This window comes from Chrysemys picta, chromosome 1, assembly GCF_011386835.1.
Source record: "Chrysemys picta bellii isolate R12L10 chromosome 1, ASM1138683v2, whole genome shotgun sequence".
NCBI lineage: Eukaryota > Metazoa > Chordata > Testudines > Emydidae > Chrysemys > Chrysemys picta.
This window is the reverse complement of record NC_088791.1, coordinates 30,995,955-31,021,200: the sequence shown is the minus strand read 5'-3', so window position 1 is coordinate 31,021,200 and position 25,246 is coordinate 30,995,955. Positions and strand designations below refer to the sequence as shown.

At 42.0% G+C, this 25,246-nt stretch overlaps 2 protein-coding genes across 18 annotated transcripts in view; both read right to left on the bottom strand.

Moving 5' to 3' along the window:
* LOC101943539 (sucrase-isomaltase, intestinal-like) overlaps positions 1–20,809 on the bottom strand; it is a 111,985-nt gene extending 91,176 nt beyond the window's left edge. For both annotated transcript variants that reach the window (XM_065554341.1, XM_065554350.1), the window contains exons 1-4: positions 20,653–20,809; positions 6,857–7,235; positions 6,356–6,461; positions 6,107–6,255 (exon numbers count right to left, since the gene is read on the bottom strand). In XM_065554341.1, coding sequence (XP_065410413.1) covers positions 6,107–6,255; positions 6,356–6,461; positions 6,857–7,235; positions 20,653–20,698 — 680 coding nt within the window. In that variant the 5' untranslated portion in view covers positions 20,699–20,809. The remainder of the gene's footprint in view (positions 1–6,106; positions 6,256–6,355; positions 6,462–6,856; positions 7,236–20,652) is intronic.
* Positions 20,810–22,214: 1,405 nt separating this feature from the next.
* KIF21A (kinesin family member 21A) overlaps positions 22,215–25,246 on the bottom strand; it is a 162,335-nt gene continuing 159,303 nt past the window's right edge. For all 16 annotated transcript variants that reach the window (XM_008178885.4, XM_008178908.4, XM_065554315.1 and 13 more), the window contains one exon: positions 22,215–23,492. In XM_008178885.4, coding sequence (XP_008177107.2) covers positions 23,399–23,492 — 94 coding nt within the window. In that variant the 3' untranslated portion in view covers positions 22,215–23,398. The remainder of the gene's footprint in view (positions 23,493–25,246) is intronic.

Here is a 25,246-nt window from a genome sequence, read left to right as displayed (position 1 = left end):
CACTTAGAATTTAGGAGCTTAAATCTCAAGGACGTTCAATGAGGTTCCTAAATAATTTCTGAAAATGACACCTCCTCTCGAGTTTCCTCATCTTCACCTAACATCCTTGTGGCAATTCCAGGCATTGATAACTTGGAAGAGGAATACTCAGAAAGAGATTGGTATATCTCTAGCTTTCTTGTAATGTGAGTTAGTAAGTGGAAGCAGGGAGGAAAGTTAGCATCATGTGACCAGCAGGTTTTCCACAGAACACTAGTGGTCCATTGACCACAGTTCAAGAACTGCTGCGGTAATACCACTTTTGATAATTAATCACAAAATGTATTTACAATTATTGATTCTGTTCTGTTCAGGTTCTTCTACTGCACCCATCACCATAATATCAGAGCATTTTCCAGAAGTGCAATAACCCAGACAACAGCATTTTTGTTTTGAAAAGGAATTAGGCAAACATTACCTACATCCCCCTTACCAGTGTATAAAAATTGTAATGATGATAACACCAAAAATACCCTGCAAGAATAATGGCTGTTACAAACTGGAAGTAAATATGAGCTACACAAGTTGCACACAGGTTGCCTATGTGACTTTCAGGAAAATTGCAGTTTGAGACAATAGCTTTATAAATCATTCTGATAGCTTCCCTTCTAGAAAATTCTCATGAGAAGTGGTGTCAGTGCTTACTACAAGAATCAATACAAAAGCCAGCTGAACTCTGCAGCAGCAATTTTGAAATTAGTGACAATCTTGATTAGGATTTGATTATTTGTTGCATGTCCTCCGAAGTGTGATAACTAACAAAGAATTGCATGCTCTTAATAGAGATATCAGAAAATGTGTCTGGCTTGGAAAGATGCTCTGTCTTGCATTATTCATATTCTATCATGCAAGAAAGATTGTTTGGAGCACAAGTATTAACACACTGGATCAGACACATGGGCCATCTAGTCCAGTATCGTGGTCTCCAACAATAGCCAGTGCCACATGCTTAAGAGGAAGGCATGAAACTTGTTTGCGGAGGAAAGTTTTTTGCTAATGTTGTAGGAGAATCGGTTTGTGTTCTGAGTCATTTGGGTTGATAGCCTTTATCATTTTTTAATTAGCTGGTATGATTATAGCGGATTCTTATTATACAAATCTGTATCCTATCAAGCTCTCTGCCTCAATAATATATTGCGAACTCCACAGGATAATTATACTTTGTGTAAAACATTATTTCTTTATGTTATTTTTATATTTGTTACCTTTAAATCTGATGGGTATTTGCTTGTTGTTCAACTCTGCTGAAACCAAATAGCCCCAATCTCTCCTCAAAGAGAAACCTCTCTATGCCTCTGATCATTTGCCCGGCTCTTTTCTATTGCTGCTGTACCCATGGAATGACCAAAAGGGAATATGGTGTTCAACATGACACCATATTATTGAGTAATATAATGGCATTATGATCTGTTCAGTTTTATTTTCTACCCCTCTCTTACAACAGCCTAACATTTTGACTGCCATTGGGCCCTGAGCAGATGTTTTCATGCCTCTCACAAAAGCTTCCCAGGTATTACAAAGAGCTGTAGTAATGACTGTAAATAGTATTCAGGAACATATATATCCATCCCCTAAGTTTCCATCCTCTCCCGTCTACAATATTTTCAAGTATGACGTTAGATAACTCCCCGTAAGGAGACCTTGCGTACATATATGACAGAGATGGAAGGGATTTTTATACCCTATGGACACGAACACAGGCCTGATATCCTCTTCTTCTCCATCTATCATACTAATCCACTGTGATGGAATTTAAAGCATAAATACACATCTATTGCATCTGGGACAGAGACTGCAATATAGAAATGATGGATGAGAAACAAAAATATATAGATATTAACAAAAAATTCACAGTGATTCTTCTGCACAGAATATACTGTACTCTACATGGATTACATTCGTGGCAATACCCCAGCATTTTGCTATAGGATTTGTGGGATTATAGGGACTTCTAAGCATTTTTAGTGGGGTTGTCCAAAACGGAAAAGCTGCTGACAGAGATAAAGTGCTCTGTGTGAACAAGTTTATGAAAATTTGGGATAGTTTTACAATGGAAGCTACAGTGGTGTATATGGATTTGTGTTGTCTAAACACCATTTGTCATCTACTGAGACACTGGGAATGCAGCTCGGAAATGTGTAATTTGGCCTGGTTTGTTGTTATTGATTACTTTGAGCAATGCTGGTGTTTACAGAGAGATTAATGGTCAGCTCAACTCTTTATTGGGATTCCAGGAATTTGATCTGCTGCAGCTGGATATGCAGGATTTTTTATGTTTTAAAAAGGGTTCTTCCCGAGTCTCTGCCTGTCCCCAGAACTTCCCAGAGAGGTGATTCACAGGTGCGGAGGTGACTTTGTGTGCTAAAACCTGGAGCTACATTACCTTTAGCATGGATTTCACTCACAGATGGGGGAGGGGGGAAATGATGCAATCCCTTCCAGCTCTACACCTGTCCCTCTTCCTACTTCCCCTGGGTGCTTCCCCCCACCCCATGCTGAAATCTGGTGGAGAAAGCATCTGACTCTTTCACTTCCTAGTGGAAAGGGCTATGAACAGAGGGTCTCCCCCACATGGTTAGCAGGATGATCAGGTTCATTTTCATATGAGCAGCTTGTGTAGGTTTAAAATAGACCCCCTGATTAAGCCGAATAGAGGGGTCCTTGGGAAGGCCCAGCTGAGTTGCCAGCTTTGGTAACAGAGAGTTTTCTGCAAGGCTGTGTCAGCAGGACAGAAGCACATTGGTTCACAGCGTAGTCTTGAATAGACAAAGAAAATTGCCCCTTGCTAACAATGGGTATCATCAACATGTGCCCAGCAAAGTCTAACGGCAATGGCCAAACCATGTTCAGCACAATTTTAGAAATGAGTTTTAATCACTGCTTCTGAAACTGTGTAGAACACAGCTCTGACCTTGGCAACACATGCAGACATGTCTGGCACCAGTTCAGCTGCACCTATTGCTCATACTAATCATCAGCAATGAGTAATTTTCTTAGACAAAGCTTTTTTGATGGTTATTTGTGCAGCAGCAAAAGGGACAGAATACAAAGAATTGATTGCTCCATTCATAGGCTTGTTGCTTTAACCATTTTGGACTCCATTGCTTTGTCTGAACAAGAGGATTTTACCACTGGTTCAGCTGAGCCCATGTTACCTCTGGTGAGAGCCCTAATGTAGAGAAGGTTCCCATATGCCTAGACCCGTTTTTACCAACATGTTGGTAAAACTGCTTTCACCAGGTTTAAATAACATAGTGGTAAAAATGCCAGAAGCTACAGGAGTCTCTTCTACACTATGGCTCCTACTGCTTCTCTCACTGCTCCAACTACACTGGTGCCAACACTAGTGGGAATAATTTTGTAACATTTCCTGCTGTAGACACAGTTGCTACTATCAAATAAATATCAAACAGCATGGCTTCCAGATCCAGAAGTATGGAGTAAATTAACATGTTGAAAGGAGGATATACACACACAGCTCTCCTGAACTCTAATGGAAGTGGTGAGTGTAAATCCCTATAATGGGACAAAAAGAGATACTACTCAGCATCCAAATTCACCCATTTAGATTGGCTAGGATGAGTGAAGAGGTGCTTTTTTGTTAATCACACAGAGAATTCAGCTACAAAGAGGGGTACAGTTGTGAGAGGAATCTTTCCCTGCTGGAACGAGACCCTCCCATCTATAATCAACTTGCTGTGCCTTTTCCCAGAAACATAACATTTTCCTTTCTCATACACTATGTGCAAACATCAGTCTTGGCAATGATAATGTTTCATTAATAATAGTGTCTTCAGTTGCCGGATAAAGCCATTAACCATGGCAATATTAACATTTAATCGGGGTTTTTTAATTGGGTGGATTTCAGAAGAGCTTCATCTCCTGGGGTAACACAGCGTATGCTTTTCCAATGGCAATTTTTAACAGCAATGGATTTCTACTGAAATCTGAACTATTGATACAGATATTAGCCAAGGCTGCCCTCTATCTTCCTCTCCTTTCAACACAGCCCATTCTTTCACAGAGCTTATACTGCCACTAAGCCCAAAGTTTCAAAAGTGAGCACTATATTTAGGAGTCCCTTTTTAGACAGATACTGCCTGATCTTCAAAAGCCCTTAGCTCTCAGCAGCTCCCATTGAGAACAACGGGATTTACAAGGTAGGAGCTCTTTTGAAAACCTGCCAAATAGGCCCTGATTTTCAGAGTTGCTGAGCACCCGCAGCTCCCACTGGAATTGTGTGGGCTCAGCACCTCTGAAAATAAATCCTGCAGGTATCTCGAGTTGAGACCCGATGACTGAGACCCTCAAAATTAGTAAACACTTTGGAATAACTGAGACTAAATTTCTGTGCTTAGCAAGTGTATGAGGGGGGTGGGGAGGAATGGGACTGGTATTATGAACCAGCTCATAGTAATTTTTCAGTAAGCATTCCCCTCACATATCATAATTCCAATTAATAAGCCTTAATCAATCCTTACAATGACAAGGGCTACCGAGATAATCTCTTGGATCAAGGAAAGGAAAATGTAACTGGAACCTGCTATCAACTCAAAGCCATTAAGTCTAACTGAGGAGGTAAGCAAATTTTTCCTGTCTCGCTGATACATAGAACACTAATTTACAGTACCCTGTAAAAAAACAACAACAAAAAAACAACTTTACAAAGTTGGCTATGAAGCTTGTAAAAGATGTCACACAAGATAGCTATTTAAAAGAGTGTCCAGATAATTAAAAATAAAACCCGGTGTTTACATTTGCAGACTCAAAATATTTTATAAGCTGTATTCTCAAGGACAAATTTCTGACGAGACAAAAGAGGTTGTAACACGTAGTGAAAACAACCAAAACATGTTTTGAAAATGTTCAGTCTCCTCCCCATAAATTGGGACGCTCCATTTCTTGCCAGCAAAATGTTTATATTCGGAGTCTAACAGCTAACATCTGAAAGAAATGGGGTTGTGTGTGTTTCGTTGTCAATATTCAGATGTAAGTTTTTGTATGCAATTTTACAGAAATGATGGATAGAAATAACCAATGCCACATTCCAACAAACTTCTGAAAATGTGCTTGACATAAAATACCTGTGAGCAGCAACATACTTTTTCTGTATTTTCTCTCCCAACATTCTCATACCTAGGGTACACATATTTTATTGATCTATTTATCTTGCTCCTCCTACCTGAGTCATCTAATGATACCACAGTCCAGTTTGTGACATCTTAATACATCATAACAACCAATCATCTGATGGCAATAACACTGGACTGTAGTCTCACTAAATGAAGCCAGCAAGAGCACGCTGATTAGAAAGGAGTAAGTTACTCATTCCATACAAATATCTTGGTAACCATCACTAAGTGGAAAATAAGCAAAGAAGAGATTTATGATGTCAGAATGGCTGGAAAGTGACAATGTGAAATTTGTGGTGTTTGCTGATGTATGGACATTTCTCCTTAAGTAAAATATACCACACAAGTTGTACAATTCAATGCATATTTTTGAACTGTTTTAGCACTATTTCTCTCGTTTCCTTGGGCCTACATTTTGAAAAGTGATTAGTGTTTATGGGGGTCCAACTTAAGACATTCCAGGAGCCTAATTCTCAGAGGATGAGTGCTTAGTACTTCCTGAAAACGAGGCCCCACTAAGATGTCTCAGGTTGGGCACTCAGAAATGCAGGTCCTCCAAACGCACTAGTTATGTTCCTTGGCACCATTTTATTGCATTGCAGACATACAGCATGCAGTACCAGCTAGATTTTTATTTGATAAGGAATAGCTCTTGAGTCTCTGATCAATCTTTCCTTAATGTTTAAGTAACTCTTGCGTGTATATATATTTATGTTTATATTCAGCACTATGATAGGACTCCACTTCCTAATGGGACATGCCTTAATCTACTAGATGTCATGTGCATGTGTACATACACAAAATTCATGTTTGTGAGAGGAAGGAGCATTTCTCTCTGTTCGCCATGTTAAACCAAGCAATTATATATGTGAAATAGTTCTCATCTTGTCTTCCTTATTTTCTACACAAAACAATCTTAATATACTTGTACTCACACCACTGTTCCTGTGCTTTTCCTTATGATTTTAAACTGAAAGGAGGGATGATTTATAAACTCGATGTCATAGCTGGTGTCAGCAGCAGCAGTGGATGGAGACTCAATCTCGAGTGGAACTTCAAATCGTTGGCTGTTAGGATCATAAATCTAAATCAAAGTGAGAGTAGGCACAAAGTTGTTGGTTGGTTAGTTAGCTTAAGTTACTTGGACTTTGTTTAAAAAAACAAAACAAAACAACAACACTTACCTTAAACCTGAGTCGGTCTTTCGTCTGAAACTCCACGTCCATGGCAACAGGAGAAATATCATTGCCGAACAGTGACATCATGGTATTACGTTTCATCAGCATTAACCTACAAACACACTTAATTACCACACACCAAAGTGCTCAAGCACAAGAACAGCCATATACAGGGCGAAACAGTGGAAAGGATTCAGCTCTATTAACCAATAGCAAATGTTTCTGGAAAAGAACTTCCTTAAATCATGAATTTGTTAATAGATATTGCTGGGGTGGGCAAAGGAGGGTATTTTTTCCCCAAAATTCAGCTAGGTAGCATGGACTTGTACCCTCTTGTGGAAGGTCCAGCTATTCTACAAAAGGGGAGTGGGGGAAATGTATGCCTATGCATTTATAAATGTATTCTAGAATCAGAACCCAAAACTGTATGTAGCTTTTAGGCAGGCCGACCAAATGTGAATGCACAAAGAATGATTACAGACTTAAACAAGCAATGGTAAAGTTTACCTCCAGCCTTTAGCTGTCTTTTGCGGCTGCCCATACAGAGAGTACCCATATGGGCCAACTTCTGGGAAAGAACACCAGGGGGCATTGGAGACTTTTGTAGAACACCAAATGCAGCCCTTTGCCTCACATGCCTCTTTTGAGGCACCTAGCTGAGGGTGGCAATCAATGCGTTTCTGAACTGGAACATTGCTAGGGCAAGCTGGATCTTCAACTGAGTCATAGAAGCAAAATGGAACGTTCGGAGCGCTAGTCTCACACCACCGGCAGCCACGACTTATGCAGGAGGTTTCAGTAGCTCCAGGTTCTGGATGACAGTCTTGCCGAAGGTCCTCAGAGATTGTTGTTGGACATGTGCTTGAGTGAAAAGGCTGAGCTAAAACTAAACCGGGAAAGGAAACAGATACTGAGCATCAAAAACACAGAGGAGTTCAGCATGAAATAATGCAACTTGCTTTTGTGTAGATATAGCTATAAAAATTAGAAGATAAATAGTGGATAAAGCAATAAATAGAATTGTTATGGAGGCGTGCAGCCTTGACTGGAGTCAAGGATGCTCTGAGATCAGCTCTTAAATAAAGGCTAAAAATCCTGTTTCACTTTAAAGATTGAATTTGATGTATATTTACTACTATTAGTAGTATGTTTGTATTATTATAGGTTTCAGACTGGTAGCCGTGTTAGTCTGTATCAGCAAAAACAACGAGGAGTCCTTGTGGCACCTTAGAGACTAACAAATTTATTTGGGCGTAAGCTTTCATGGGCTAAAACCCACTTCATCGGATGCATGGAGTGGAACATACAGTAGGGAGGTATAAATACACAGCATATGAAAAGATAGGAGTTGCCTTACCAAGTGGGGGGGTCAATGCTAATGAGCCAATTCAATTAAGGTGGAAGTGGGCTATTCTCAACAGTTGACAAGAAGGGGGTGGAAATCACTTTTGTAGTGCTAATGAGGTCAATATAAACAAGGTGGCCGATTTCAAACAGTTGACAAGAAAGTGTGAGTATTAGCAGGGGGAAATTAGTTTTTGTGGTGACCCACCCACTCCCAGTCTTTATTCAGGCCTAATTTGATGGTGTCCAGTTTGCAAATTAATTCCACTTCTGCAGTTTCTCGTTGGAGTCTGTTTTTGAAGTTTTTTTGTTGAAGAATTGCCACTTTTAAGTCTGTTATTGAGTGTCCAGGGAGATTGACGTGTTCTCCTACTGATTTTTGAATGTTAGTAGCTAGTGAGTATTTGCTTCAGCTTGGAGGTCTGTCTGTAAGCGAAGACTGGCCTGTTTCCCAAGGTCTGTGAGAGTTAGGTGACAGCCCCCAACTAAAACCTCTCCAGTGCATCATCAAGGATCTACAAAAAGAACAGGAGTACTTGTGGCACCTTAGAGACTAACCAATTTATTAGAGCATAAGCTTTCGTGGGCTACAGCCCACTTCTTCGGATGCATATAGAATGGAACATATATTGAGGAGATATATATACACACATACAGAGAGCATGAACAGGTGGGAGTTGTCTTACCAACTCTGAGAGGCCAATTAAGTAAGAGAAAAAAAACTTTTGAAGTGATAATCAAGATAGCTCAGTACAGACAGTTTGATAAGTGTGAGAATACTTACAAGGGGAGATAGATTCAATGTTTGTAATGGCTCAGCCATTCCCAGTCCTTATTCAATCCTGAGTTGATTGTATCTAGTTTGCATATCAATTCCAGCTCAGCAGTCTCTCGTTGGAGTCTGTTTTTGAAGTTTTTCTATTGTAAGATAGCCACCCGCAGGTCTGTCATTGAATGGCCAGACAATGGGAGTGGCGGGAAGCGGCACGGGCTGAGGAATGTGCTGGCTGCCGCTTCCTGCCACCCCCATTGGCCTGGAGCGGCGAACCGCAGCCAGTGGGAGCTGCGATCGGCCGAACCTGCAGATGCAGCAGGTAAACAAACCGGCCCGGCCCACCAGGATGCTTACCCTGACGTGCCACAGGTTGCCAATCCCTGATCTATCCTGAAGGACGATCCCTCATTCTCACAGATCTTGGGAGACAGGCCAGTCCTTGCTTACAGACAGCTCCCCAACCTGAAACAAATACTCACTAGCAACTACACACCACACAACAAAAACACTAACCCAGGAATCAAACCCTGAAACAAACCCTGGTGCCAACTCTGTCTGCATATCTATTCCAGGGACACCATCATAGGACTGAACCACATCAGCCACACCATCAGGGGCTCGTTCACCTGCACATCTACCAATGTGATAAATGCCATTATGTGCCAGCAATGCCCCTCTGCCATGTACACTGGCTAAACCCGACAGTCCCTATGCAAAAGAATAAATGGACACAAATCTGACATCAGGAATTATAACATTCAAAAACCAGTAGGAGAACACGTCTATCTCCCTGGACACTCAATAACTGACTTAAAAGTGGCAATTCTTCAACAAAAAAACTTCAGAAACAGACTCCAACGAGAAACTGCAGAAGTGGAATTAATTTGCAAACTGGACACCATCAAATTAGGTCTGAATAAAGACTGGGAGTAGATGGGTCACTACAAAAACTAATTTCTCCCTGCTGATACTCACACCTTGTCAACTGTCTGAAATGAGCCACCTTGTTTATACTGGCCTCATCAGCACTACAAAAGTGATTTCCACCCCTTTCTGTCAACTGTTGAGAATAGCCCACTTCCACCTTAATTGACTTGGCTCACTAGCACTGACCCCCCACTTGGTAAGGCAACTCCCATCTTTTCATATGCTGTATATTTATACCTCCCTACTGTATGTTCCACTCCATGTATTATTATAGTTAGTCATCACTAAAAAACCCAAAACTAAGCTAGTCATCTTCATAACCTTCCAAACAGAATGTTACTTAGTTAGCTATTTCTTTTGGTCCAATCCTGCACTTCCTCTCCCATGCAAGTGGGTCCCACTGGAATCAATGGGATCACCCATGTAAAGAGGGGTTTGCAACAATGGGATTCTATAGTGTTAAAAAGTAGCGACCGTTATCAAATATTACAAAAAGGGGGAATAAATCTACTACACGTAGAACATCTACTCTCAATTTAGCATATGGGAATTTCAGTACTAAGCCCTGATCATAATTAAGGCCATTATTCGCAATTACTGCAACAATATTTTGGTGATTATTTCATTTTGAAAATTAAATACAAAAGCTTTAATCATTTAAGATAGTATCTAAATTTTAAATGTAGACTATTGCATTCTCAAAAGCTTGAAGACCTTACTGCATATATAGCTTGACTATACTATTGACCTAGTGGTCCCCATTTAAATATGTTTATATGACAATATTCATATCTGCCTCTTACAAGCAAAGATTTGTGATGGCAGTTTAAAATATAGAATGATAGGATGAGGAATGAGATTATAGATTCACTTCAAAACCTTTCAGGATTCCTGAGTTTATTCCTGAGCAAGAAATGGGAGAGGAATGACAGTTAAGTATTGTCTAAACTGACAACTTTTGGAAAATTTCCCATGATTGCTTTAGCAAGGATACATTTCCACTGGTTACTTCTGGGTGAATTCTGCACCACTGCACATCCACAGAATTTATGTCCCCTGAAGATTTCTTTGCTTTCCCGCAGAAAAATGACTTTCTGACAGGGAAGCAAAGGGAAGTCATAAGAGCAATCATGTGACCCTCCCCTGCAGTATGTTTTGGGTGCCCAGGGCAGCCAGCAGAGAAGTAAATCACTGTGGGGCAGGAGGTAGGACTGGGGAAGACCTGGCTGGTGGCTCCTACCCTGCGCTGGGCTCAGCTGCTAGTCCCGGCTGGGCTGGGGAGGATGGGACTTCCTCTTCCCTTGCACGGCATCCAGGGCCGGGTCAAATCCACCCCCAGATTTCTCCCCTGGCTGCAGAAGTTCTGCAACCTCCCCCCCACCCCCCGCTTCCTGCACCCATTGCTCCTCAGCTGCAGGGGGAGAGATCCCTGTACAGGGAGCTGCTCCCCCATCCACCCAGCCCCCATTCATCCAAACCCCCTCATACCCAGACCCTCCCCCTGAGCCGAACCGCCCGCACTCAGAACCCCCTGATGAGCCCCACTCTCCCTGCACCTGGACCACCCCAATTAGCCACCTGCACCTGGACCCACACCCCACTGAGCCCCACTTCCCCAGCATCTGGACCCCCTCACCCACACACCCCTGACAAGCTCTATCCCCCGCCACACCCAGACCCCGCCCACTGCTGAGCCCCTACCACCTTCACCTGGACTCCCCCAACAAGCCCTTGTGCATCCAGATCCCCTCCACACCTGGATCCCCCCCGAGACACCTGCACCCAGATTGCCCCAATCGGAACCCCCTAAACCCATACCTGGATCCCACCCACATTAAGCCCCTCCACACTTGGATCCTGCCTCCCCACACAGAAGGGCAGGGCTCTGGGTGTTTCTGGGGCAGGCCAGGTCCTTGCGCTGTGTCAGGGTTGGATGCAGCCTCACCGGTGAGTCCATGTCCCAGGGGGGTGAACCTGCACAGTGATCTCCCACGTCTGTGCAGCCAGTGGCATGTGCTCCCCAATTCCATGCTGGAGCCTCCACATTTATTTGACAAATACAATTTTAATTTTTTTGGCACAGAATGCCCTCAGGAGTAACTGGTGCTAGACATAGTGGGAGCTTTAATGTAGACCAGTTGCTGGAATTTTTAGCACTGTAACATCTAGGCCTGATCTGAGCAGAGTTAGATGACAAAGAGAGCAAAACTCTGGCAGCTGGTCTGTATAAATCCAGAAACGTGGACAAGGTGATCCAGTGGATACAGTGTACTTGGACTTTCAGAAAGCCTTTGACAAGGTCCCTCACTAAAGGCTCTTAAGCACAGTAAGCAGTCATGGGATGAAAGGGAAGGTCCTCTCATGGATCAATAAAGATTAAAAGACAAAACAAAGGGTAAGAATAAATGGTCAGTTTTCACAATGGAGAGAGATAAATAGTGGTGTCCCCCAGGGTGTACTGAGATCAGTGCTGTTCACATATTCATAAATGATCTGGAAAAACGGGTAAACTGTGAGGTGGCAAAGTTTGCAGATGATACAAAATTATTCAAGATGGTTATGTCCAAAGCAGATTGCAAAGAGTTACAAAGTGTAGCCTTTTATTTTAATTAAAGTGAATTTTGTAATGTGGTATTACACAACTGTGGGTTCAGTTCTGGTCACTACAGTTTCAAGTTTAACAGAGTAAAAGTCACCTCTGCTATTTGCTTCAGATTTAGAGTCTCTAGGAACACAAAGACCAACGGTAGTGACCACACACATTCACAAGTACAAGATCTAATTTATTTTACAAGTTTTATTACAGTTAACGTTATGATTACCCAAGCATATTGAAATTCTATAAAGACCTATACACAAATATAGTTATACTCACATCCTTAAAAATAGTGTTGGGTCTGATGGGTCTTCCATGGATTGATTATCAGTAGAGGAATGGCTCCTGCAGGAGTTTCCCATAGGGAGTTCAATTTTCCCGCTCTGGGCACCCTCTTTTTATAATGTGATTCTGTCTATACCTACATTCTTTTCATTTACATGGAAGAGTCAGTCCTCTCTTATCATAGAAACATAAGGGACCCCAAATTCTATAGGCTATGTAGGCTCTCGCTAACATTGATGTACAACCTGTATCCTGTGGTTAAGACACATGTTGGAGACAATATGTGCTTTTACAACATTTTTATAATTTAAAATTAATCTTCTAGCTAGATTTTCACAATATTACCACTTGGTACCTCTTTTCCCATAATCTTAGGGCACCGGGTTATTCTTTGGTCATTTACTTATGTCAGCATTCCTTAGCTTCAAGGCCTAAAAGAGCTAAGCTAAAATCTTGCAGGCCTCAGCTTACAGGCTGTGCATTCCAGCCCTACTTACTTATATACCGAATACATGATTATTTCCTATAATACTGATCAATCTTATACTTCTATAATCCTACAATTTAACTCTATTTAGCATACAATGATTATATATGACATAGCATGTTATAATTAACTAACATCACACAATTAATAATAAACTAAAATCATTGGCTAAAAAAGAGATCTCACAAAACTGGGTGACTGGGCAACAAAATGGCAGATGAAATTCCATGTACATAAATGCAAAGTAATGTACATTCCCAGCTATACATTCAAAATTATGGGATCTAAATTAGCTGTTACCACTCAAGAAAGATCTTGTAGTAATCGTAGAGGGCTGTCTGAAAACATCCTCTCAATGTGTAGCAGCAGTCAAAAAAGTAACATGTTAGGAACCATTAGGAAAGGGATAGATAATAAGACAAACGATCATAATGCTACTATATAAATCCATGCTATGCCCACATCTGGAATACTGCGTGGAATTCTGGTTACCCCATCTCAAAAAAGATATTGAACGGGCATCAAGAGGGTATGGAACAGCATCCATATGAGGAGAGATTAAAAAGACAGACTTTTCAATTTAGAAAAGAGACGATATGATAGAAGTCTTTAAAATTGTGAATGGTGTGGAGAAAGTGAATAGGGAAGCGTTATTTACTCTTTCACATAACACAAGAACCAGGGGTCACCCAATGAAATTAATAGGCAGCAGGTTTAAAACAAATTAAAGGAAGTAATTCACATGATGCATAATCTGTGGAACTTATTGCCAGGGAATGTTGTGAAGGTCAAAACTATAACGAGATTCAAAAAAGAACTAGAGAAGTTCTTGAAGGATAGGTCCATCAGTGGCTATTAGCCAAGGTGGTCAGGGATGCAACCTCATGATCTGGGTATTCCTAGCCTCTGACTGCCAGAAACTGGGAGTGGACAACTGGGGATGGATCACTCAATGATTGCCTGTTCTGTTCATTCCCTCTGAAGCACCTTTCATTGGCCACTGACAGAAGACAGGATAATGGGCTAGATGGACCATTAGTCTGACCCAGTATGGCCATTCTTATGTTCTTATAAATGCTCTCACTAACACTCCTGGAGCTGCACCAATACTAGAACAACAGAAGGAAGTAGCCCTAAAATTAACACTCGGGGAGAAAATTAAGTTAAAAACCCAAGATTATGTAAAGCTTCATCAGCTGTTCCATGCCTTAGAGACAGGAAATGAACTGGGTTGCTCAGGTAGAAATGGCCTTCGTTAGAGTGGGCTGAGATCACAAATTTTCAATTTTCTGCCTCTATCCATCGGCATGAAGTCAGAATATTGACCCAAGTGAAATCAAGCACTTTAGTCAACACCAAGTTCAATTTGTTTTAAAAAGAGAACCATTCCCCCCTCATGCTTGGGCATTCCATGTAAGTCTTTGCATTGGATGCCCCCATTGGCATAGTCTATCACAAAACGTCTTTTAGGACCTGGCATTGGTTTACCTCCAATTTGGCCCTACAGTTTGGAAATAGCATGAATGACTACAGCCATGGGGAACATCAACAAGTTTGATTCCTCTTTTTAAAATGGGTAACTAAGCTTGTTGAATCAAACACTTTGTGTCACATGCCTGTGTTGAGCCATTCCCTGTGGGGAAAATGCCAACACTTGGAGACAGCTGAAATTAAAGTTGCTACACCAGCACAACTAGCTGCTTTCAATAGGCTGTAGAGGTAATCTTTGTGAAGCACAGTCACGTGTCTCCCAAGAATAATAGCCCTGAGTTCACTCTCGACTTCTTCCTTCTGGATTACCCTGTGCAGGCTCCTTGATTTTCTAGCACTGTTGATGTGACGATACCAGTCACAGAATTTACAGTTGGACATGGATGATCCTTGAAATCTCCCATGGTGCAGCCAGCCCATGGAGTGATATCGAATTTTGTTAATAGGTAGTGAGATGAGAAAGGAAAATAAATCAGGGTTTGGAGCTCAACCCAACTAAATAAGGGAGATCTGAGAGTAGTATCTCCCACAGCATTAGCAACCCCCTCATCAATTTAGGATCAGAGATGGTGGGTTCCGTAGGGAAGCCCATCTACCTTCTTCTTAGCCAGAAGTGCACGTAACCTAAAGCAGGGTTGAGTAAGTGCACATGTGAGGTCTCTATAATATACAAATAACTTCATATTGTTTATATTTAGGAACTTTGAATATTTATGACTGTACACTTTTGCTAATGGTGCTGTACATTATATAAGAGAAATGAGAGCTGCTCCTTTAAGAAGAGAGTGGGGCAGGGGCTAGAGTGTACGGTGTATGGGTATGCCTCTGCCGCTGCAAGAGGAGGCTGGCTGGGAGCTGGGCACTGAGGAGATCTCCCTCTGAAAGAAGCGCCTAAGGACAAGGTTTGAAAGCCCAGAATAAACAGTGTTCTCCTGGAAATGCTGAGTTTTGGGACTGAGAGTGTCACATACACATGTTGGGGAGACGGGAGTCAAAAGAGGGAAATTAGGGGGGATCCTTGAAGTTCAAAATGGGATCTGAAGACTCTCCCCAAAGAGATTGTCAGCAACAATGCAAGACAATCTTCCTTTCACTCCTGCCTTCCACTTCTTTTGCTCTTTTAAGGAGGTTATCAGTGCTCATTATAATCTGTTAACAAGCATGGCTAAAGACGTCTGACCTTTCACGAATCTTGAATAATATCCAGTTGAGCGATAACTCTCCTTTTGTCTCATATTTTTCTTGGTATTAAGGACACTGGAATTAAAATGAGATCACTGCTGAACACTTCAACTGGAGCAGCACAACAGATTCTTTTTTAACTCCTCTCTTCTCACTCCATGCTAGGCGACCGCTCTCTCCTCCCTTGACGCTCTACCCCTCTTTTTTGTTCCCAGTCAAACTACCCCAGTTCCGCCCACCTATCAAGTCCCTTTCAGTAGTCTGGTTTGGGATGTAGGAAAGAGTTTTGGGTTAGGGGATGCAGGAAAATGTAGCGGATGCTTGAGACACCTACGTTAGCTCTGAGTACCACAGCTTTCTCGGACAATGTGGTAAGACCATCTGACACTTCCTACTTTATCTCCTGAATCACGAGCAAAAGAGCTGGAAGAAAACACAGAGACTGGGCATCAGTGAGCTAGAGCCATTTATTTGTTCCAGTGATCTTTGGCATGCTGGGGAAGAGCCTCATATCTGTGTGTTTTTGGTTGGATCCAGATAAATCCAACAAGGGGAGGCAGTCGAGCTTCCTGTACATCAACTGGAATCCACTTCTGAGTTCAGACCAGGAAGTCTATCGATGAATATTTAATTTTGTCCAGAAAGCTTTTGTGTTCAGTGGTCCCCTTTGTGCTGACCTCCTCCTGTGTTCCAAGACCAGGTATTACTCCTGGAATAAGAGAAGCCCCTTCTCTGGTATCCTTGTAAGTAGAAATGAAAACTATTCTGACTTTTTATGCAGCCCTGTAGGTCTTCTTGGACTTACCAGCAGCAGAAAGCAAACTTTTTGGCTACCTCTATTATCAGTCATCTTTACAGTCTTCTCCCTGAGCAGGATTCCACAGGATAATTTTGAGGTGCAGAGAAGTACTTTTGAATAGTTCTCTGTTGTCCTAGATGAAACCAAAGAGGGTTCCTGGCCATTGATTTATCTGCTAGCTTCATAGAGTCCAAGATCCATCTGCTCTGAACACAGTAGATATGAGAGAGCGAGTGACTGGAGAGGCACATGCATGCATATATACACATATATAGAATCAACTTTAATTTGGCATGCTTTTGAGGGGTGAAGCTTTCTACTTCTCCCCCCCAGGACATAGTGGCCATAGAAAAGCATACGGTTGGTCGCCAGTCAAGCTTTAAGGGCTTCGGAAGAAGTTCCAAGGTTATTCCATTCTCATAGTGACTTCTATTTTCCTGTTGGCAGGGTCATTTGGAAAAAAATGCCCCTCAGCTGGAATTAGCATTCCTTTGCCAGGGATGCTAATGTAGCTTCATTCTCAAGGACAAAGGTTCTAGGACCCTGTCAGCTTTGTCAGGAGTTTCTTATGCCTCCCTAATGCTTTATTTAAATACATGGAAATAGTAAGCCCTAATTAGCTTTTGCATCCTGGGCTTTAGGTGATGACTCCTTTTTCTCTGGCTGGATCTCAGTAGTGGACACCATTTTCCTGCTCACAGTTTCCAGCCTGTCAGGTGAAAGAACATCCTTTGTTTCTCTGACTCAGGATTATCACTATCTGAGGCAGAAATTCCTGTTCTTCCAAGGGAGGAGATAGACCTTGCGGAAGGAGATACAGATCTAGATCCTACTGGGCTTCTCTCTTCTTCTTTGGTTTTTGGGGCTGGGTGACTGAACACAAAGGATTGGCCACTTCTTATCTCTTTCCCTTTTGGGTCTTTGCCCATCTGAAGGGAGTAAGGAAGGCCTCTTGAGCTCCAATGGTCTGTCACCAGATTCCTTCCTCAGCTCACCCCCAAGACCCTGGGCTGAGCCCTTGCACTCACCCAGGCCTCTGCTTTGCAATGTCCAGGTGTTCCACCACCCAGCCCAATTGTAAAAAAAACTCAGTCTCTGCTGAGCCCTAGACAGTCTGCCCCTTCCAGGGCTGTCAATGAGCACAAAAGGAAATTAACACAATTTAATTGTCCTGTGGGTGTGGTTAAGACTCTCTTTCTTAAGAGATGCTTCTGGTAAGCTGTGGTCCCAACTAGGCTCACAGGCCAATATGGAGAAATAATTCCCTCCAAAGGTGGATCAGCAGTAAGCCCTCCTTTCCTTCAGGAAGGGGTCACTAGGCAGTGGTCATCCAACAAATCCTTACCTTCAGTCACCCCTCTCCACAGTAACTGTAGACCCACTCTCCTGGCTGGTCTGCCACTGGCTGGCCTGGTTTCCTCTTTTTAAGTTCCTCCCTCCAAATCTGACATCTCTGAAAGGTGTAGCATGATGGGGTCACTTGAGCCCATAGTAGCTCATTAACCCTGTGTTGCTCAGGGTGGGATTGATTAACCCTCCCACACTCACACACACACACACCTTTTCATCTGATATATATTTGGAAAGTAAAAACATTTGTAAGAGCCACTCAAATATTCCCCTTGGGAAGGAGAATTAGAAAGAATGCCAGACTTCTTATGCACAGACTCAACCACCCCTGTAAGAACTGGGATGGAACTCTGGGGCTTTCCACTTTACAAATGGGTTGGCCTGTGGGATTCAGGGGAGTTTAGAAATTACTACTCAAAAAGTCCCTTCTTAAGGATGAAGGTCCTGTTTGCAGATTACCAAGAGATGAAGAGGACTGACCTGCCTTTGTGAAGATGTCTGTTGAGGAGTCTTGGCTGGTGGGGAGGATGCAAAGGCTTCAACGAGCTGCCCAGACTCTGAGCTCCCAACACTGGCTGGTCAGAGTCTATGGGCTGAAAGCAATCATGGTAAAACTCCCTGCTATGGCTCCTTGAGGAAGGAGCAACTCTACCTCTGATTTGCTCCATCCAGAATATGACGCAGGAAGGGAGAAACATGTGAGGGAATGAGCTTGACAGGCGGCCCTGTTTGGGGCAGTAAAACCCCTAAAAAGTAATTTCCTGAAGGGAGAGAACAGGGGATGGGGTGGAGGGAAGATCTGCTTGTTAGGGGCCCCCAAGTCAACTTTAAAAACTAGGACTGCAGAGGACAAGGCAGGATTGGTGACACACTGCCGTTTCCACTGCTGGAGATAAATCTGGCACAAAGGCAGAAAGGACGTGGCTAGACCTGAGGGACAAGCCTGAACTGCCTCCCGTATTTTCAGGAAGAGAGATGGGGGAGTCTAGGGGAAAGGAAACAACTTTCTGGATCCTAACTTAACTGCCAGCCCTGCAAAACTCACCTGTTGGTCAGAGTCAAGCGAGGCTCTTTCCATCCATGTGCATCACTAAATGTTCCACAGGCCAAACTTAGGTCTTCACTTACACCCTATTCAGCCACATGAGTTAAATTCTGGCCCCCACTGACAAATGTGCAACCCCTTTGCGGTCTGTTGCTTTGCACAGGTGTATCTGAATGCAACACAGTAACATTGTTGATGAAAGATGTGGACAAACTAGAAAAAGTCCAGAGGAGAGTGACAAAAATGATTAAAGGTCTAGAAAACATGATTATAAGAAAGATTGAAAAAAATGGGGTTTGTTTAATCCGGAGCAGAGAAGATTGAAGGGGGGCATTGTAGCAGTCTTCAAATACATAAAAGGTTGTTACAAGGAGGAGGGTGAAAAATTATTCTCTAACTTCTGAGGATAGGACAAGAAGCAATGGAGGTTGCAGCAAGGGCAGTTTAGGTTAAACATTAGGAAAAACTTCCTGCCAGGCTAGTTAAGTACCAGAACAAATTGCTTATGGGGGCTGTAGAATCTCCATCATTATCTAACCTGTTCTTAAAAACCTCCAAACACCTGTCAGGAATGGTCTAGTTATTACATAGTCCTGCCTTGAGTGCAGAGGACAGGACTAGATGACCTATTGAGGTTCCTTCCTGTCCTACACTTCTATGATTCTGTGCACAAGATGGTATGAACCCAGCTCATTTAATCTTAGCTATGTTAGTTCAGCTAAAATGCAAAAATAGGCTTGTTTTTAATCCCTAAAGTCAGCAGACATGATTTAATACACAGAACTAGCAAATCTGTCAGTTTACGTGGTGTTTTTTCAGACTAGAGCTATACTAACTTATTTGTACACTGAAATTCTTTATAAAATGGGCATCTTGAAAGGACAACTGGCTCCCTGGCAAAATTTCTGATTCTGTAGATGTCAGAACATTAAAAAAAAAATTTCTCTTGCCAGTTTGAAGCACTGAGTCCATAGCTGATTCTGAAAACCAGCCCTTGTAAGTCTCGGGTGCCGAAAGGCACAAGTAGGTTCTCTCATGCAGCTGCTGATTCCCAGACACATTTCTAACTGTTTTGGTGCAAATGAGGTAGGAGCAACTTGAAAAACAAAAATAAAGAGAGTCCCTTCTTTCTTTTATGCCTCCCTGTTTTAAAACCCTTAGCTCCTTGTTGCTGGCTTGATGGCCTGTTTCTGTGTAAACATGAGTAGAAGCTGGAATTGGAAATCAGCAGTTGAAATTAGTAAGAACTTTTGCTGCCCACTAGTGGCTTTTTCAAGGTAATTTCCATGGAAATGGATGTTGAAAATAAGTACCTTGAAATATAAATATGAAAACTTCTCCTACAGGTTTTCTCTTTCTGATTCCAGTTTTTCGAGAAACTAGGTTAGCAAATGCTGCACTACTGGGTATCTCTGAGGAGGATGAGTGCAACCACATTTTCTCCAGTGTAATAATACTGATAGCTTACATGCTGGGATCATTTGCATGTTTAAAAGGTACATTACATGGCGTAGCTAATCCTGGTGTGCAGAGGCTCCTATGATGTCCCCTCCAACTTTCTCCCTTACTTAGGCTCTAGACTGAATCAATCTCTAGTATAAGTGGGTGCCTCAGAAGTGGGAGCTGGGCAATCTGATCTTGGGGCTGCCTTCCCTTTCTTAGGTTTCAAATGAGGAAAGCACTTAAGTACATCCTTAACTTTTAGCATGTGAGTCGTCCCATTGACTTCAGTGTGACTATTCACGTGCACAGAGTTAGACATATGCCTTGTCGGATCAGGATCTAACTGTAGCACTGGACAGACATCCCATTTTATCCCCATTTATTCTTTATCCCCATTGCAGCCTTCCCTTGCCTGCGATGGTTTCCAAATCTACTCCCATTTTGTTTTCTCCCTCTACCGTTCTCTTCCATACACAAAATGCCTGATCTCTTCTCCATGTAGTTACTTTGTATTTACAGACATTACATTCAGCTTCTGAAAGCTGCTTATTGCAAAATAGAAATATCATCTGTACTGACCTGCAAGCAGAACAGCAAACAAATGAAGACTCTTGATTCGTTTCATGGTCAGACAGGTAGAATTAGTTCACACAGTATGTCAGCCTTTTATAATGGGCAACACTATGACAGTTACATCAGCATATCTGTAATTTGAGACACTGCAAACGTTTTCCAAACATTAGTATCTGGCATGAGATTAACCAAAACACATGCTCTTCTACGCATGTCAGGTAAAGTTTTTCTACTGGATAAAGATACAGAATGTAAAACAAGTTGGTTACTAAAAACTAAAAGTAAACTAAAATTAAAATTGAAGAGCTGGATGCTTTCCTCTAATCTGCCAGATGGAAGACATCAGAAATCAGGCAGGATCTGTGGGGTTTCATGGCTCTGCTCCCAGGATCTCCTCACCAACTGTCCCACTGAGGGGAAACATTAGTCAGACAGCATGAGGGTGACCTATGGTAGTCACCTGGGCCGTCTAGTAATGAATGTGTTCTGCAGATTACATGGTAACTATACAAATCTTACATCCACCAATCCATACGCAGGGCTGGTGCTTCCACTAGGCGACCCTAGGCGGTCGCCGGAAATTCGGTGGCGGGGGGTCCTTCCGCTCCGGGTCTTCGGTGGAAATTCAGCAGCGGGTCCTTCACTCGCTCCGGGACCCTCCGCCAAAGTGCCCCAAAGACGCGGAGTGGAAGGACCCCGGCTGCCGAATGCTCAGAGCAGGAGTGCTGCTGCCTACGGCGGCAAAAACCCTGGCACCGCTCCTGTCCATACCCCTAACTGGGTAGTGGGATTAGAACCCTGAACTTTCAAGCTCCACAACCACAGGTCTCTAGTACAATTTAAGCTACAGATGAACTCCTGCAGCTGATGGTAGTAGTACCAAATGCCTTCTGCTCTCTGTGGACCAGACCCTAGAGGGCACACTCACTCACACACACAGCTGCCACCTAACGGTTTTACCATGGGAAGGTGTGATATGGTCCTAAATCTTTCGAGCATGTACCTTTTTGGTAGTCAGAATGAGCGCTTAAACTCCCAGTGTAAATGATGCTTTCCAACAACCTGAACACAACTGTTAACTCAAACAATGCTATTACTGTGCAAGTCTCAACTAGAGTAAATTAAGATTATTAAGTGAGAAGATTTATGAATTTTCATCTACTTTTCAAATTGATTTAATGTGATGGGAAATTCATGTAACAAATTAATAGAAATTTTCAAGGCTTTTGTCTGTTTTGTTGTCCTGTTGTGTAGTGTCTGGAATTTAGATTGTGAGCTCTCTGGGATGGGGAATGTCTGCTTTGTTACAAGTCTGTACTGTACCTAGCAAAATGTGGCCCTAATCCTTGGTGGGGTTCCTAGGTGTTATTTTAACACACATAATAAATAATAAAGGGCAATTAGAACAATGAAGCAGTACAGAAGTAGAATCTATGGAATATTTTACTCATCAGATCGTTCTATTGCATTAAAACTGTATATTTCATATAAAATTTTTAGCCTCAGGAAGCATACTCTAATAATGCATTCTTTACAGACAGAATGGTGAAAAATGCACAGAGAAATAATTCACAGTCACATGTTTATTTAAGCATCACCTACATAAGCTACAATTTACAGGCTGATATTTTCTGCAAAAAAAAAAAAAATTCAAACTGTTTTTGAACCTACATAAACTTTTAAAACTTGCAGAATTTACAAATTAATATTTGGAGCAGCTGGGTAAACTATACATCCTCTTTCAATATTCACACTCTGCAGCATTTTAAAATCCACATAGGCACAAGATAAGATATTCTCTTTTTACAATCCATCTATTTACATAGCTTTTTCCAGTGCCGGTGGTACAGTTCTCATAGTCACTGCCAAGTTTGCAAAACATAGCATATCTGAAATATTTTTAGCAGCATAGAAAATTAGATAAAAATGAATGACAAATTGCTGTTAAAAAAAGAAAATGTGAGATGATTAAAAACAAGTTCATAAGAAAAATAGATTAAGATATACGTCTATTATGACATTAAGAATACTGTTCATTACAGAATATAGGCAAAGCACTAATAAAACATAACAATTTAACAGCAATTTAGTTCTAGTCCTGAGCACAGAGTATACACAGCTACACAACTTTGGTCAAAAAGAGTATACGCTAACATTAACACAAATCATATGGCATTCACTGTTAGCCAGAAACAGTCATATTAAAAATATCTGTCACACTAACAACTTTCTCAGATATTTTATTCAGTCTACTTTTATAACATCAATATAGGTAGCCTTTTACAATCTCAAACCAAGGCCTAGTTTAATTAAAGGCTTAGTACGGTATGCATCATTCCCATGTTATCCCAAGATACAAATCAGCTCATCAGAATGTCTGAGAGAGTGAAGTACAATAGAGTATTTTGTTTTGTATTTCAGGTTACAGGTTTGAGACTGTTATTAGAGCAGATTACTTTCCAATTTGTTTAAATTACAAGTGTTATATATGCACACAAATCCAGCCATTAGATATATCAGGGAGACTCAAGTATATTACCAATAGGCTATTTTTAAATACAGTATACAGGGCAAGTGTTCGGAGGATATCAATTCTAGTAGAATACAACACATATTTACCAGTTGGGATCAGCTGCATTTTCCAGTTTATTCCAGTTGTCAGTGTTTACCTAGTAAATGCACTGCAAAGTGCACTAAGAATACACAGCATTTTATCACAGTATTCATTTGTGCCCATCATTTCAATTCATGTTTAATTACTGGCAATATCTTCATTTGCATCTCCAGTATCAGAGATATGTCCATCTAGCAGGTTGCGAGCTTTCCAGATCCTCACAGTTCGATCACTGTAAAATATTTGTGATATCAAATAGAAAAAGTGAGCAAAAAAGAAAAAAAGAAAAAAAAACAAGTTTCTGGAAATATTTAGCTTGTCGATTTATTTTAAGTTGGTTTTAAATATATACCGATATACTCGTTCATAAGCCGAATATTTTTGGTAAAAAAGTGACGCATCAAAGAGCGGGGGTTGGCTTATAAAGAGGTCTACACCAAAATTTGATGATTTTAAACTCTATGGAATCATTGAATTGAATATCTAATACAGGGATTGGCAACCTTTGGCACGCGGCCCGCCAGGGTAAGCACCCTGGCAGGCCAGGCCAATTTGTTTACCTGCCACGTCCGCCGGTTCGGCCGATCGTGGCTCCCACCGGCTGCAGTTCGCCGCTCCAGGCCAATGGGGGCGGCGGGAAGCGGCACGGGCCGAGGGATGTGCTGGCCGCCACTTTCTGCCGCCCCCATTGGCCTGGAGCGGCAAACCGTGGCCAGTGGGAGCCGTGATTGGCCGAACCTGCGAACGCGGCAGGTAAACAAACTGGCCCGGCCTGCCAAAGGTTGCCAATCCCTGATCCAATACATTGTAGTTTTGTTTACCTGGAGCGTCTGCAGGCAGGGAGCCCCTCAGTTCCCTGTGGCCGCAGTTCGCCGTTTCCAGCCAATGGGAACTGCGGGAAGTGATGCTCCAAGTAAACAAAACGTCCCGACCCACCAGCGGCTTACCCCGCTGGTCCGGGAGCCAAAGTTTTCCAACCCCTGAAATATAGGGTCAGCTTATGAAAGGGTCATACAGTTTTTGTTATTTTTGCCTATCCATTTTGGGGGTCAGCTTATAAACGAACGGGCTAATGAATGAGTATATACGGTATTTTTGTCCTAGACATTTCTTGATCTTGATGTAAGCATGGCCTCAAGCCAGCATCAGGGTCAGATGGGGTTTTTGTTTGTTTGTTGGAAGACGCGTTTCCTTAACACAAGTATTTTGTATAGCGCAGGAATCGGCAGCCTTTAGCACGCGGCTCATCAGGGTAAGCACGGTTTGTTTACCTGCCGCGTCCACAGGTTCGGCCGATCGCTGCTCCCACTGGCCGCGGTTTGGGAAGCGGCGCAGGCCGAGGGATGTGCTATCCCAAATAGCCCTCCCAAATAGGTAGAAACGATTAATGAAAAAATGGTGACTTGCACTGCATGATTTATTGCCAGGTATTCCTAGATATGCTACGTGAATAACGCTGTGGCCTAATTAAACTATATACATTGCATCTTGTCTTTCTTCCTGCATGGCTAGGACAAAAGTACCCATTTAAAAGCCCAAATCCCCGCTAACCTACTGCAGGAAGTTTCAGTCAAAATAAAACGGTATTCAGTCACCCAGGATAGGGAAGGGCCCTAATTCTGGAGCTCTATGCGATAATTCTTATGGAGGAGACTTCTTGTAAAGCTATTCAGGAGTTTTTAAAATGTTTTTCCTTTCAACATGTGCAATACATGTTAAACAACATATCAATAACACCACCTTTTGAGAAAAATGAAAAGATCTGAATTATGTTAGTAGCCGTATAGTCTGTGAAAATGTATTAATACAGATATGAACCTGATGTAAATAATTATCAGATTTTAATCTATCTCCTATTACTTGACTAAATACCGTATATACTCTTGTTCATAAGCCGATTTTTTTTTAGTAAAAAAGGGAAGCATCAGAGAAGGGGGTCGGCTTATGAATGGGTATATAGAGAGGGAGAGGTGGCCCCTCCCCGCA